Consider the following 12,067-nt stretch of genomic DNA (forward strand, 5'->3'; position numbering starts at 1 on the left):
AGCAGCAACAACAACAACAACAACAGCAACGCTTGCAATATCAGACTTCATATAACAATCAGATGGCTATAACGAATAATCAACCAAACCATCATCAATTCTTAACCCAAAAATCTGAAGATCCCATGTTAAATCAAATCAAAGTTGAAAGAGATGTAATGCTATCCCAGTCGTTGGCCCCTACTGAGCGTTTAGTTTCGGCTGATGCAGCAGAATTACCGATGCCGATAGTGCCAGAGGAGCCAGTTAAAGAGACCGTAGCAGCGGGCACGCAGAAAACAGCAGAAAAAATGCGCAAAGATGAAGGTAAACTTCGAAACGACAATTTTCCAAGTTTATCTCAACTGTTTTGTTTAAAGATTTGGGAGAAATGGCTACAATATCTGCGGTCCTTTATGCTAATACCCAACACCCTGAGCTAAAGCACATGTACCCGAATTGGAATGAACGTTGTAAACAAATCTTGAAAATATGGCGCTCGCTATCCACAGAAATGAAAGCACCTTTTTTACAACATGCCAAAGACAACCGCTCTGTTTTACGTTTGCGTAGATCGCAACAGGTATGCTAAGTAAAGGTGAAATACACAGTTAACTTAATTTTTACTCTATACAGGAACCTGAAAAGGTGTACTTTCAGCAGAAAAGTCTTAAGGAACAGGAACAAGAGAGAGCCTGGAAACAGCATCAAGCGAAATCAAAAGAAACGTATACTAATAAGTTTGCCAAAAACGGTATAAATATTTTGATATTGTAATAACTGAATAACGTGCACAATTATTTATTTAACATTCGTTTTTTAAAGCCTTTATAGGGGATTATTCACGATCTGAGTTAACTACGCCATTAGTAAACAAGCAAGAGCAAGCGTTATTCGATATGAATATACTGACGAATAATACTCAAAAGCTTACAGAGACGTTAATGTCAAACGACGAATCGACAATGCATGGTGGCAGTGGCAGTACCTTAACTCAGCAATCGAATCATCAAGTTTTACATACTGGCGCTGATTCAAATAAGACCATGTCGCAACTCGATCATCAAACGCAATTCGTGAACACGTTAATTCAAAATGTTACCCAAACTCAGGACTCCAGTTTAGAGAATTTTGCGAAGGCCATGGATAATAGTAAGCCCGAAGGGGGCCTACAATTAGCGGAACGTAGTGACATCTTCATTGCCGACAAAAATTGGTCAGCCATGCCAAAAATATCAGAAGCCAAAGACCCAAGTGGCGGAATAGATAAAATGGAATCGGATGAAAATGCCGGTTTAGGAGATATTTTAGGTGGATTCGGTGAAGGCGATGACGATGAGATTTTAAAGTCGTTAACCGCCGAAATAGGTGACGACTTTAATATATTGGAGTATGCTGATCCTGAACTGGACGAACTCAACGGTAGTCAGAATCTATTAAGCAAATTGGATTTTGACGAGACTCAAAAAACAATTTAATATTTTACTGTTAGCACATGTCTAGCCTACAATTTAAAAGTGATCTTTTCAACAGAATTATGTAACTTTTAGTGAGTGAGTTATATTATTGTTTTTCATGTATATATAAAATAAACAATAAACAAGGTAATAGTAGCGATTGTAGCTTTATTGAATACTCAACCGTACTTGGTATTTGAATCCTCGGCCACTAAATTATTAGTCGATATCCTTAGCACACCCGTCCACCAAGGCGAGTTTTTTTTCTATGCAAAAAGAAAGTTCGCTACCGTTTTTTGAATTACTTGTGGATCAAATATTCTCTATATTGCTAGTGCACTGGAAGTTTTTAAGTTAGATGTGGATACCACAAGCTGCTTTGTTCTAAGTCCTTCATATACGTTAGATGGTCTACAATATGTATATCACGGAAGATGCCCACCATCTCAGTGAAGGGCTAAGATCCTGTTCTTATCTACGTTCATGTATTTAAATTTGTCAAAATTAAAATAAAAAAATCGAAAAGACGTAATATTCAATCCATAATAAAAAAAAAAGTGAACTTGTTATCTTATATACTTTTTCCGATGCATTCTTGAAATGGTATATCTGCTCGGACTTTTAAATATAAAAATTGAACGCAAACTTGTGAAACAAACGTTTTTATGACGAAAAGAGTAACATAGTTCAATGTGATAGTGTGCGTTCATGGATGAAAGGACATTACAGAAAACAAGCAAAATCGTTCAGAAGTTCGGAGAGATACCCAGCTGAACACTAGAATATTTATGCGAAAAAATGTTTTTTGCTAGATTTGAATAGACAACGAATTCAATTCTGGCTGATCATCAGCCATCACCACTCTGTATTGAAACAAAGGGGTTTAAAGTGGCATTATTTATAATAGCCATTATATATATTTGCGTCAACGATATACTGCGCAACATAGTTTTTTCAATATCGACATATTATTGTTGTTGCTTGTTGTTTAAATTCTTCATGTAAAAAATGTACTTGTTTCTGATAATTTTGAGAGACATGTACACTTGTTTCTGGTAATTTTGAGAGACAATGGCGTTACGAAAAATGAAAATTTGAAAATGTAAGAAATATCCATTTATTTATTTTACTTCAACATTTTTTCAATTTTTTCTGTTATTGATCTTCTTAATTCTCTAATTAATTCAAATTGTCTCACTTATCCCCCCATCATCTCTTCTCTTCTTTTTATATATAAATTTTCAGTTCAGTTCTAAATAAGTAATGACGTATTTATCTCTTGGGAGAATGTTTATAAAACTTCATTTAGTTCGTGGAATGAAAGGCAAAGATTGCCACTTGAACGCAGTCATGAGAATAACACAAATTATATATATAATTACGATCAGAACTTTTTTCATTTCAATATCTTTTGTCCTTGGAGAATGTGAAAATATTGCCAATTTTAACATTCGATTGCTTAATTACTTTGCCATGTTTCTAAAAGTGGATAATAGATTATTAATAAGTAGATTAACGATAATTTCTACAAATGTTTTCCCCATAGAACACAAAATTTATGTTATATGATGAACTTCAGCGGTCGAATATATTTTTGCAAGCAAATTCAAAATTTAGCGAAAAGAACAAAAAACAAAAATCTGGTGGCTACGTTTTTCTCAGCTGTTGAAGTTGCTTTGTGGAACATGGCCACCTTTTACTACGAATGTTGCACACTTTCGTTGTTGTTGTTGTTGCTTTGAAAGAAGAAAAAAATTATTTAACAAATTTTTTTTCTAAAGATTTTGGGTAGAAGCATAAAATAAATACAAATTTGTTTTAATGTATTCATCGAATACGCTGTTTCGTCACTATCCCCTCAGGCTTAAGGAGCACGTCTGTCGTTTTGAAAAGGTAGCTATTTCTACGGTCATCTCTCCGAATGAAATAAATAAGAAAATAATCAAACTGCCGGCGAGCTATGAGTCAACTCGTCCTACCTCTCGTATCCTTTATGCAGCACAACATCACATAAATATACGATCGCTGCATAATGACAAATCGGAAAAAAGTGGCGAAGAATCACGAGCACCTACACCTGCCGACTTAGATCATGTATTTAATGTTTTAGCTGAAACGTTGCCCAGACTTTTCATTCAACCATTGGATTATTCCATCTACAGTCCAAATTTGGAATTTCAAAACAACATTACGGGAAAACACACTGTAGGCCTCTATCATTATGTGAAGCAGATTGCTTTGTTACGCACAGTGGGCCATTTGAAATATGCTTACGTGCGGTTCGAGATTTTGAGAATCACCAAACATCTTGACAACTACACTATTAAGATACGATGGCGTGTACGAGGCATTTCTGGCCTAAAAGTGATGTTCAATTTTTGGAAATATAGATTATGGGATATAAAAGGTGTTTTCGATAACCAGGAAGCATGGTACGACGGCTTTTCCATATGTTATTTAGGTGAAAACGGTCTGATATATAAACATGTCGTTGATAGAGTAATGCCGGATGAATCACGTGAAGCCGTTGATCAATCAGGGTTAGTAGAACCTACTGCAATGGCAGTCCCATCAAAATTGAATTGTTCCTCTCAAAATACTGACCGTAAGAGCCAACTTAAAAAAAAACATCTGTTATAAAATCTTCGATCGTTCATCATACTGATTAGTGCTTAAATAATTATATTGTTAGACTTCTAATATAATTACAAATCATTTGTTTATTATGCTGTTTTCTGCTATAATTTTTAATTTATTAAAAACTAAAATAAAAACAGTCATAGTTGTATAGTTCTAAAAACAAATATGGTTCCAACCAGTTGCGTTTATTAGAAGCGATAGTGCATACATTTTTATTTCTATCTAAAATGCCTACAGGCTCAAAATACGGGTAAAATGCAACGCAAATGGTTTTTTGCCTGTAATGCCTTCAATGGAAAATCAAATTACAATGCTAATGTGCCATCAACTGAAAGTATTGGAGCTAAAACAATTAAGCTTTTCAGTCTACTTTTCTAATCACTACTTGGATATATACGTCTTTGAATAAACTTCCTTAGTTGGCCGCAACCTGTCTGTTAAGTTGTAACTGTTTCTTGAATATGCTTGAGGTCATCGTTGTTCTATCATTTTCTCAATTTTTTCGAACGCCAATTTCGCCTCTTCTGTCAAATTCTTTGCTTTGCCGCCCATTCTAATCTTATCGAGTCTAAATTAAAAAAATATATTTTTGTTATTTTGTGGTTGAATAATTTTTATCAAATAACCTTCATCTTGATTAAGATAAACAAATGCTTTTTCCGCAGTTGCAATTAAAGATGGAGCAGTTGCGGTTACCCTACAGTTCGACTTTGCATTGCTTAGTTGCTTTCAAAGGGCTAATTGCATTACAAATGAATTTTTGTAGACAGACCCAAGGTTTCAAAACAAATTTTTTGATCTTACTTTAATCTGGATGAATAGTTAATTTTTCTACGATGAAAATGTGTTATAGCAGCAAAATTTCGTAGTCTTTATCGCATGCTCAAATTCGAAGAATTATTCTCAAGTACGAATTATGACCCAAATAAACCAACGCTGACATCTCAAGTCAATATTGTGTAAAATTTTGTGTTGTGCCTGATATTGTCTAATTAATCATTGTGCTAAAAAAATCAACTAATATATTTAACAGAAATTTTGGCAAAAGGTGATTTTGTGAATGAAACTTAAAAATGAGTGCAATTTAAGATAATGCCATGTTTGATATTACAGTTGCAACATTTTGTCGGTTGATCGGATTCGGAGAATTGGAGAATTTTCTAAAATTGTCTAGCTTGCCAGTTGGTTGCCTTTATTATGAATGAGGAGTATTATAATCAACTATCGGATGCTGAGTTACGCGATGAATTACGAAGACACGGTTTACCAAATATACCCATAACTGAGACGACGCGAAATCTGCTCCTTAAAAAGCTTAAAAATCATTTGTTGAATGAGTCACTTGAAAGGAAACGCAGGCGCTTCGAGACGCTCCTGCCATCACCAGTCACGCCAATCGATGGTGATAGAAAAAGGCGAACTCGGTCACCGGCCAGGAGGTCTACTGCTACCACCTCTCCCGCAAGAATACAACCACAAAATGCGTCTCACTTGGATTCCCCTGTTTATGCCTTCAACAGTTCTACACCTTCCATGTCACGTAATTTTTATTCTTTAAATGGAGCAAATTCTTATCTTGGCAAGAATTACGAACCACAATTTGGAAACTTGTCGCAACCGTCTCATAATTACGAATCTGGCAAGAAGAGTTCACCGAGAATTTATGTACCACCCCCCATCATAGCGCCAGACGTTCAAACAGATAGCCCGCATATGCTGAAAACGTCTTCGCCAATTTCTCATGAGAGTGACCGGCAATTTAAGAACGGGTTAGAGTCGCCAAGCGTTGTAAGCCGTTTACTTAAACTCAGAGATATTACGATTAGACGTGGATCAACGTCTCCTATAGCGTCTAGCTCCGCGTATTCAACAAGCAATTTATATCTCTCTGATTCAGACTCGGACAGTAATAACTTCGGCAGATACGCAACAATAACTAAACGTACTCACAATCGTCCCTTAACAAAAAATATATTTTCTTTGTTCAATCTTAAGCGTAAATTTAAACAATTATCTGTGCCATACGTGTTGGTGACCTCTTTCGGTTTGTTCTTTGCTGTGTTGGCCTTCTTATATATGACTAAGCCTCCGGATATACCTAGCACAATGCTTGAGAAGAGTACAACCTTCACCACATGTAATGAACTCAAAGAGTTATCTGCCATAGCTAAGCCTTCCATAAATTGCATAGATAACGACTTATTAGCCAATTCTATAGCACTTAACCGCGAACTCATGCAATTATTGCAGACTAAAACCGAGACGCACTTTTGCAAAGATCGTTCCGTTAGTCCCGAAGTAAGCGGGACAGATTTCATGAAACATCTTTATAAAAGACGTTCAACAGATGCTCACAAACTTCTACGCTGTTTTCATGCCGCCGTTTACCTAATCGAAAAGAATCCACAATGGAAAATTGCTATCTTCAATAAGTCCGAGAATGGAGCATTATTCGATATCTATAAACAAGATGTACGTTTTGGATTGTTGAAGCCGTACTTACCATTAAAGTGCATTTTCCTAAATAAAATGCATAGGTTTTTCGTCATAATCGGTACGATATTTTTAGCGGTGATACTGATATTTCTATGCCATGCGATCATAAGTTACTTGAGGCAAAAATATCAAAGCCGCATACTTACAATTGATAACCTTATCAAAGACATTGTCAAGGAATTAATGTATCGGGCTTCACTAAACGATGAGTCGGGTGGCGAAGTAATTGTATATCACTTGCGCGACAAATTGATACCGTTAAACAAAAGACGTTCACTATTGTCAGCTTGGGACGAGGCCCTACGTAAACTAGAAGCAAATGATTCCCGCGTACAATTCGGTGTTGTCTTGCGAAACGGCGAAGAATTTCGCACAATGAAATGGGCGGAACCGTTATTGACACCTATGACCAATTCGCCTTTGCCGATGCATGGTTCTGCTGAAGAACGCTTGAGGAAAAAACAATGGCAGAGTCCTGCATTTGATAATGTTAATAATAATTTTGAGCCGCCTACACCTTGTCTTAAAGTGCGTCATATGTTTCATGCCGCTGAAGCCAACCAGCCTGATTTGCAACAAAATATAATTGAATCAATATTAGAAAAAGTGGGCCCGCAATGTAAGATATACGATATACAATTAGATCGCCAAAGTTGTTGTGTTTATATACGCTGCGCTAGCGAATACGACGCGGGTATTGTGCATAACGAAATTAACGGATGGTGGTTTGATAATCATCTTGTCTCCATTAAGTTTTTGCGCTTGCAACGTTACTTAACGCGATTTCCGCACTGCAGCACAACGCCAATAACAATGAGGTCCATAAAATAAGTTTTTTTAAATCACTTTTTGAAAGGCCTTACAATAATTCTCTTTCGTTGTTGAAAAGGAAAGAAGGACGGAAATGTTTAATACTAAAATTTAAAGTTTATATATATATATATATATATATCAATAAAACGATTTGACAGTTTGTTAACAAAAAAATGAAATGAATGCGCAGAATAATTGTCCATTCACAACCCAAGGAATTATTGATATTGAGTAAAAGAACGAAGTCTTAAAATAATAAATCTTTACTATAATGTCTATTACAAATTACAATATAGTGTGTGTGATTTATTCAGCTGGAACCTCAATGGCTCCACTACTGATATCTTCAATGATATCATGGGGCGGGCGTCCGTCCACAGTGCATCCCACACTTTGAGCGGTTCCCAGAATTTCCCTGCATGTGCCTTCAAGTTTGCGAGCCATCGATCTGGGTCTCATGATGCGCGCAATATACAGAATGTCATCGAATGTTATATTACCCGAATGTTTAACTAAATAAAATCGAAATGAATTTTGAACCAATTTTTTTCACCTTTGATACTACTTACTGTTTTTCTGCTTTTTTCTATCACGCGGCGGTTCTTTCAAAGCCTTTATGATTAAGGAAGCAGCTGAGGGTACTACCGATATGCTGGCTTGTCTGTTTTGTATCGTCAAACAAACAGTGATTTTAAGTCCTTTCCAATCAGAAGTCGCTTTAGCAATATCGTCACCAACCTTTTTAGGGGACTATATAAAAACACATTTTTTAGTTTAGTTGATTATTCACACAAGTACTGATAAATTTACCAAACCCAACGGACCAATCTTTGGAGCCAATGAGGAAGTGGCACCAACTTCACCTCCAACACATCGCAAATATACTGTAGTATTAGAAAAAGAAAGTAAGCTTTTAAATTATCACTTCTTGTCTTTATTTGAGTGAACACACACAAATTGGCAAAAAATTTACCTAATTTCACTTCGGTAGGATCGAATTTTGGTGGCATTGTGTTAACCTATAATTTTACAAGCTTGAAATTAATAAAATTTACAGAAAATTTGCAACATGTGCACAGAAGAAGATACACACCTCTTGAAAACCCGACAACAAAAAGACTTCAATAGTTGTCAAATTTGACGATTTCCGTTTCAAGCATTCCCGCATTTCAATCGTGTGGTAACTATTTCATGAAATTTTACAATCTGGTAATTAATAAACAATTTCCGATAAATCTCTTTTTATAGAATACAAACGAGATCTTTCCGTTTACTTTTTTCAAATTAATAAAATTGGACAATAATTTCATTCAAATTAGTCTTCACACGTTTTAATTGTGTAGTTTTGTATTTGTAAAAAAAAGGTGAAAATTGAAGATTAAATAAATAATCTCGAGATTTAAATCCCATAAAAATAATTAATCTCTCCTTTAAGTTCGTTTGCTTTACATTGATAATCCTTCGTAAATTCTTAGAATATGGCAAAAATGCAATAGTTTTAAGTTTTTTTCTATCTTTAGCTTATAGTTTAGCAAAGCGTTACGCGGGCATTAGGATTATTCGCTCACATTTCATTTAAGAACGTTAAGTAACATTTAAATGCAATTTTTAAACAGGTAATTTAAGTATAACTCAAAGCAACACTGGAATATAGCTATAACACCTTCGACGCAATAACTACCAAATCTATAAGCCAATAATACGATTGTCTTAAATCACCCTCGCATAAATATGGAGCTTTCGTCCAAGCCTCAATTTTGAAGCCTAGATTTTCTAATACTTTGAAAAATATAGCTGCTTCAGACTCAAATGAATAATTTTTGGCTTTCTCCGGCCAATGATTCATTAGCGGACGCAGAGGTTGGTGTGAAGAATTGCATTCCACATAGTGCATATATGGCAGTACCAAAGCTATAATAACGCGTCCACTCGGCGATAATATTCGGTATATATCCTCTAACAATTGAATTGGATCTATACAACGATCGAGAACGTTCAAGCACGAAATTAAGTGCACATTTTGCAAGTGGTCAAGGTTTTCCAAAACATGAAAATTACGTTTTTTCAGACGTTCCCTCATCGTCCAACTAGCTTCAGTGGCAAAGGCGTCCACTATAACCTCAGGATTTATATTTCGTAAAGCCTTTAGTAATATTGCCGATATTTCTCCATCTCCAGCGCCTATGTCGAGGAAACTTAACTGCAAATTGAATAGTTTTGAGCATCAACAAGCTATTTGTTATTAAGTTTTATATCAAATGTAATCAAACCCTTTGATATTGCAGACTGTCAAAGCCGCCGCGACTTAGCATTATCGCAAACTGTTGTTCAGATAATATAAACATTGAGCCACGTTTAAGGAAGCCATTTATATCCGTTTGCGTCATAAAAAATTGCAACGCTATACGTGCAAAAGCGTGCCACAAATGCATCCATATATTCGTAGAACTATCTTTAGCCTTTTCTAACCATTTAAGAGTATTTCCATCTGGCTCAACTAAATGAACAAATGTAGAATGATAGGAGAACTGATGTTCCTTATTTATGCTATACCACTAGAACGAAAACGAAGCAGTATTGTAAACTGCTGGGTATCTCTCTCCTTTCGCGTAGAAAACTTACCAAACGAGTGTCGTACTTGTCTAAATAATAATCATTATGAAACTTTGCATATATAGCTCTTGCTAACGTGCCTCTAGGAATATTCATAGCGTCCTTCAGATCTATATTGATTTTTATTTGTTGCACTTGTTGTTAAACAAATCTGTCAATGATTAAGTCCTCTTTACTTAATGCAGTAATATTCGACTACTGTCGTTCTAAAGACGTCTAAAAGAGTTCCGAATAAGATTAAAAAAATGAAAAACAATCAGATACATTATTATATTTATAGAGACGTGGTGTTTCTAAACTGTTATTAATCTTCCTTAGGAAAAATCTGAAAAAAAAGAGTTGTCGTCTTCTTCTTCCATTTGCAGGGTTAACTTTGAAATAGTGATGTCAAAATAAGAAGAAATCGATTAATAAACTACCAACAGAAAAATCAAGAAATTTTAATATAATTATATTATGTTTATATATATATATATAAACAACGAAATTGATTTATATATCGGGGGAGTATCATTTGTGACTGCGTTGGTTTGAGAGAAACGCTAAATGGCCTTTTGGACATTTGTTGGCGTAGTGGCCTTTGTGGCCGCATTTATAGCATGTTATTTCCTCCAGAGGTTTAACGGCTTTGTTATAAGGAGGACCATTACTTGTTGAACTGTTATTTGGAGACGGGTCAGAGTTATCATCATTGGTGCTTTCTTGTCCTTCACTGCTGATGCTATTGTTCTTGCTATTTTGATGTACTGAACTATTATGATGGTTAGCATAGGAATTTGGCGGATAATGCCTGCCATGTCCCGATGGCTTAATCTGTTCTAAATTGTTTTCTGTATTCTTTTTGCAAACTGAAGCTTTATGCCCAAATTCTCCGCAAAAATGACATGTAGGAATTTTCTTTTGAAACTGGTCTTTACTGAGATCTGAGCTGGGTGGCAATTCAAAGCGCGGGTGCATATGCTTGCAATTCCACCCGCTAGGGCAAAAACCGGATAAATAATTCATACAAAGTACGCGCCTAACGTGACGGTGTCGGCAATGTGGACCATGACGACAAAAGCCTCGATCGTACCAGGGACAGTCTTTGATTTTGCTTTCGGGATCTATATGTAGGAAAGGACATTCCTTATTATGGCAGGCATTGAATCTAGAGTAGAAATAGCACTCAGGCATCTTCTTCATGTCAAACTCATGGAGAAATTCGCACTGGTCTCCTTTTTTGCAAAGACCGCGCAGCCAATGTTTACATACGATAGTCCGATCACCACGTATATGGCGGAAAGGACACATGGCCCCATTAGTACATTCAATGCCGTTTTTTGAATTGAGAAACTGACACACAGCCGCGACAGATTCTACAGAGAAAAAAAGTGGTATAAACGTAAATATATATTTTGTTAAAACTTCTTGCGGAGCAAAACTTACTGTCCATGCCAAAAAACGGCAACGGGATGGCTCCTACTTGCTCTGACAAATCCCTTTCTACTTTAAAGAAAATATGATTTACATTCGCCAAAATCATATCCATTTTAACGATGATTTTTTATTTATTTTAATTTATAACGAAGTAAACAAAAATTTTTCGTATAAACGCATGAAAAATACTTATGTTTTATACCGTACAGCTGTAAAATCAACAAATGCAGAGTTGCGCGTAACACATAAACAGAGATGTCAAGATATGTTAAAAATGGTGCAAAGAATTAAATACATTTCTTGTTTTTTAAACATTTCCAACGCCCTGGAGGAAGGAAATAGAGACTCCCCACTTGAGGTAAGTAATTCATGCTATTTCAGTGGAATCATTTTTCACATTTGCCTGTTCGAACTTTTGGTCCCGATTATATGTAACATGATGCCTTTACAGTTTATAATATGTTTATAAAACAAAGACCTACGTACTGCAAATCGCAGTATGTGAATTTTACATCAGCGCGAATATCCCTATTTTGGAATATCAATGATAGCCTCAAAAAAGCTAGCCAAATACGATTTGCAAATATCGTATATCGCTTTATTTAGATTTAGAAAATTTAGATTAGGAAAACTAATATTGGGTCAGTTTTTCA

The 12,067-nt window shown here is 35.6% G+C and overlaps 6 protein-coding genes across 7 annotated transcripts in view; 3 read left to right on the forward strand and 3 right to left on the reverse strand.

Annotated features, from left to right (window-relative positions):
• LOC119636483 (histone-lysine N-methyltransferase 2C) overlaps positions 1 to 1,592 on the forward strand; it is a 7,027-nt gene extending 5,435 nt beyond the window's left edge. The window contains exons 10-13 of the mRNA XM_038031842.1: positions 1 to 306; positions 360 to 562; positions 616 to 733; positions 805 to 1,592. Of these exons, the coding sequence (XP_037887770.1) occupies positions 1 to 306; positions 360 to 562; positions 616 to 733; positions 805 to 1,457 (1,280 nt within the window). The 3' untranslated portion in view covers positions 1,458 to 1,592. The remainder of the gene's footprint in view (positions 307 to 359; positions 563 to 615; positions 734 to 804) is intronic.
• Positions 1,593 to 3,186: 1,594 nt separating this feature from the next.
• LOC119636617 (uncharacterized protein C6orf136) lies at positions 3,187 to 4,122 on the forward strand. Its single transcript, XM_038032094.1, has one exon. The coding sequence runs from the start codon at positions 3,258 to 3,260 to the stop codon at positions 4,074 to 4,076; it is 819 nt and encodes a 272-aa protein (XP_037888022.1). The 5' UTR covers positions 3,187 to 3,257; the 3' UTR covers positions 4,077 to 4,122.
• Positions 4,123 to 5,015: 893 nt separating this feature from the next.
• Positions 5,016 to 7,541, forward strand: LOC119636504 (inner nuclear membrane protein Man1). Its single transcript, XM_038031875.1, has 2 exons — positions 5,016 to 5,124; positions 5,190 to 7,541. Exon 2 carries the CDS (start codon positions 5,274 to 5,276, stop codon positions 7,401 to 7,403), a length of 2,130 nt encoding a protein of 709 aa, XP_037887803.1. The 5' UTR covers positions 5,016 to 5,124; positions 5,190 to 5,273; the 3' UTR covers positions 7,404 to 7,541.
• Positions 7,542 to 7,632: 91 nt separating this feature from the next.
• On the reverse strand, positions 7,633 to 8,539 carry LOC119636506 (60S ribosomal protein L12). The gene is made up of 5 exons (XM_038031878.1): positions 8,479 to 8,539; positions 8,359 to 8,404; positions 8,196 to 8,269; positions 7,955 to 8,135; positions 7,633 to 7,897 (listed from the first exon to the last, which is right to left on the reverse strand). The coding sequence occupies exons 2-5, from the start codon at positions 8,393 to 8,395 to the stop codon at positions 7,692 to 7,694; spliced, it is 498 nt and encodes a 165-aa protein (XP_037887806.1). The 5' UTR covers positions 8,396 to 8,404; positions 8,479 to 8,539; the 3' UTR covers positions 7,633 to 7,691.
• A 13-nt stretch (positions 8,540 to 8,552) lies between these two features.
• On the reverse strand, positions 8,553 to 10,379 carry LOC119636505 (methyltransferase-like protein 9). 2 transcript variants are annotated; one of them, XM_038031877.1, is made up of 4 exons: positions 10,298 to 10,379; positions 10,008 to 10,214; positions 9,656 to 9,940; positions 8,554 to 9,585 (listed from the first exon to the last, which is right to left on the reverse strand). In XM_038031877.1, exons 2-4 carry the CDS (start codon positions 10,092 to 10,094, stop codon positions 9,040 to 9,042), a joined length of 918 nt encoding a protein of 305 aa, XP_037887805.1. In that variant the 5' UTR covers positions 10,095 to 10,214; positions 10,298 to 10,379; the 3' UTR covers positions 8,554 to 9,039. The 2 variants fall into 2 exon arrangements, with proteins under 2 accessions (XP_037887804.1, XP_037887805.1); XM_038031876.1 differs by lacking the exon at positions 10,298 to 10,379 and having other exon boundaries at positions 8,553 to 9,585; positions 10,008 to 10,094.
• Positions 10,380 to 10,474: 95 nt separating this feature from the next.
• On the reverse strand, positions 10,475 to 11,711 carry LOC119636596 (cleavage and polyadenylation specificity factor subunit 4). Its single transcript, XM_038032054.1, has 2 exons — positions 11,424 to 11,711; positions 10,475 to 11,353 (listed from the first exon to the last, which is right to left on the reverse strand). Exons 1-2 carry the CDS (start codon positions 11,524 to 11,526, stop codon positions 10,509 to 10,511), a joined length of 948 nt encoding a protein of 315 aa, XP_037887982.1. The 5' UTR covers positions 11,527 to 11,711; the 3' UTR covers positions 10,475 to 10,508.
• Between the last annotated feature and the right edge of the window lie 356 nt (positions 11,712 to 12,067).

The sequence above is a fragment of the Glossina fuscipes genome, unplaced genomic scaffold (genome assembly GCF_014805625.2).
Source record: "Glossina fuscipes isolate IAEA_lab_2018 unplaced genomic scaffold, Yale_Gfus_2 28, whole genome shotgun sequence".
NCBI classification, from domain to species: Eukaryota; Metazoa; Arthropoda; class Insecta; order Diptera; family Glossinidae; genus Glossina; species Glossina fuscipes.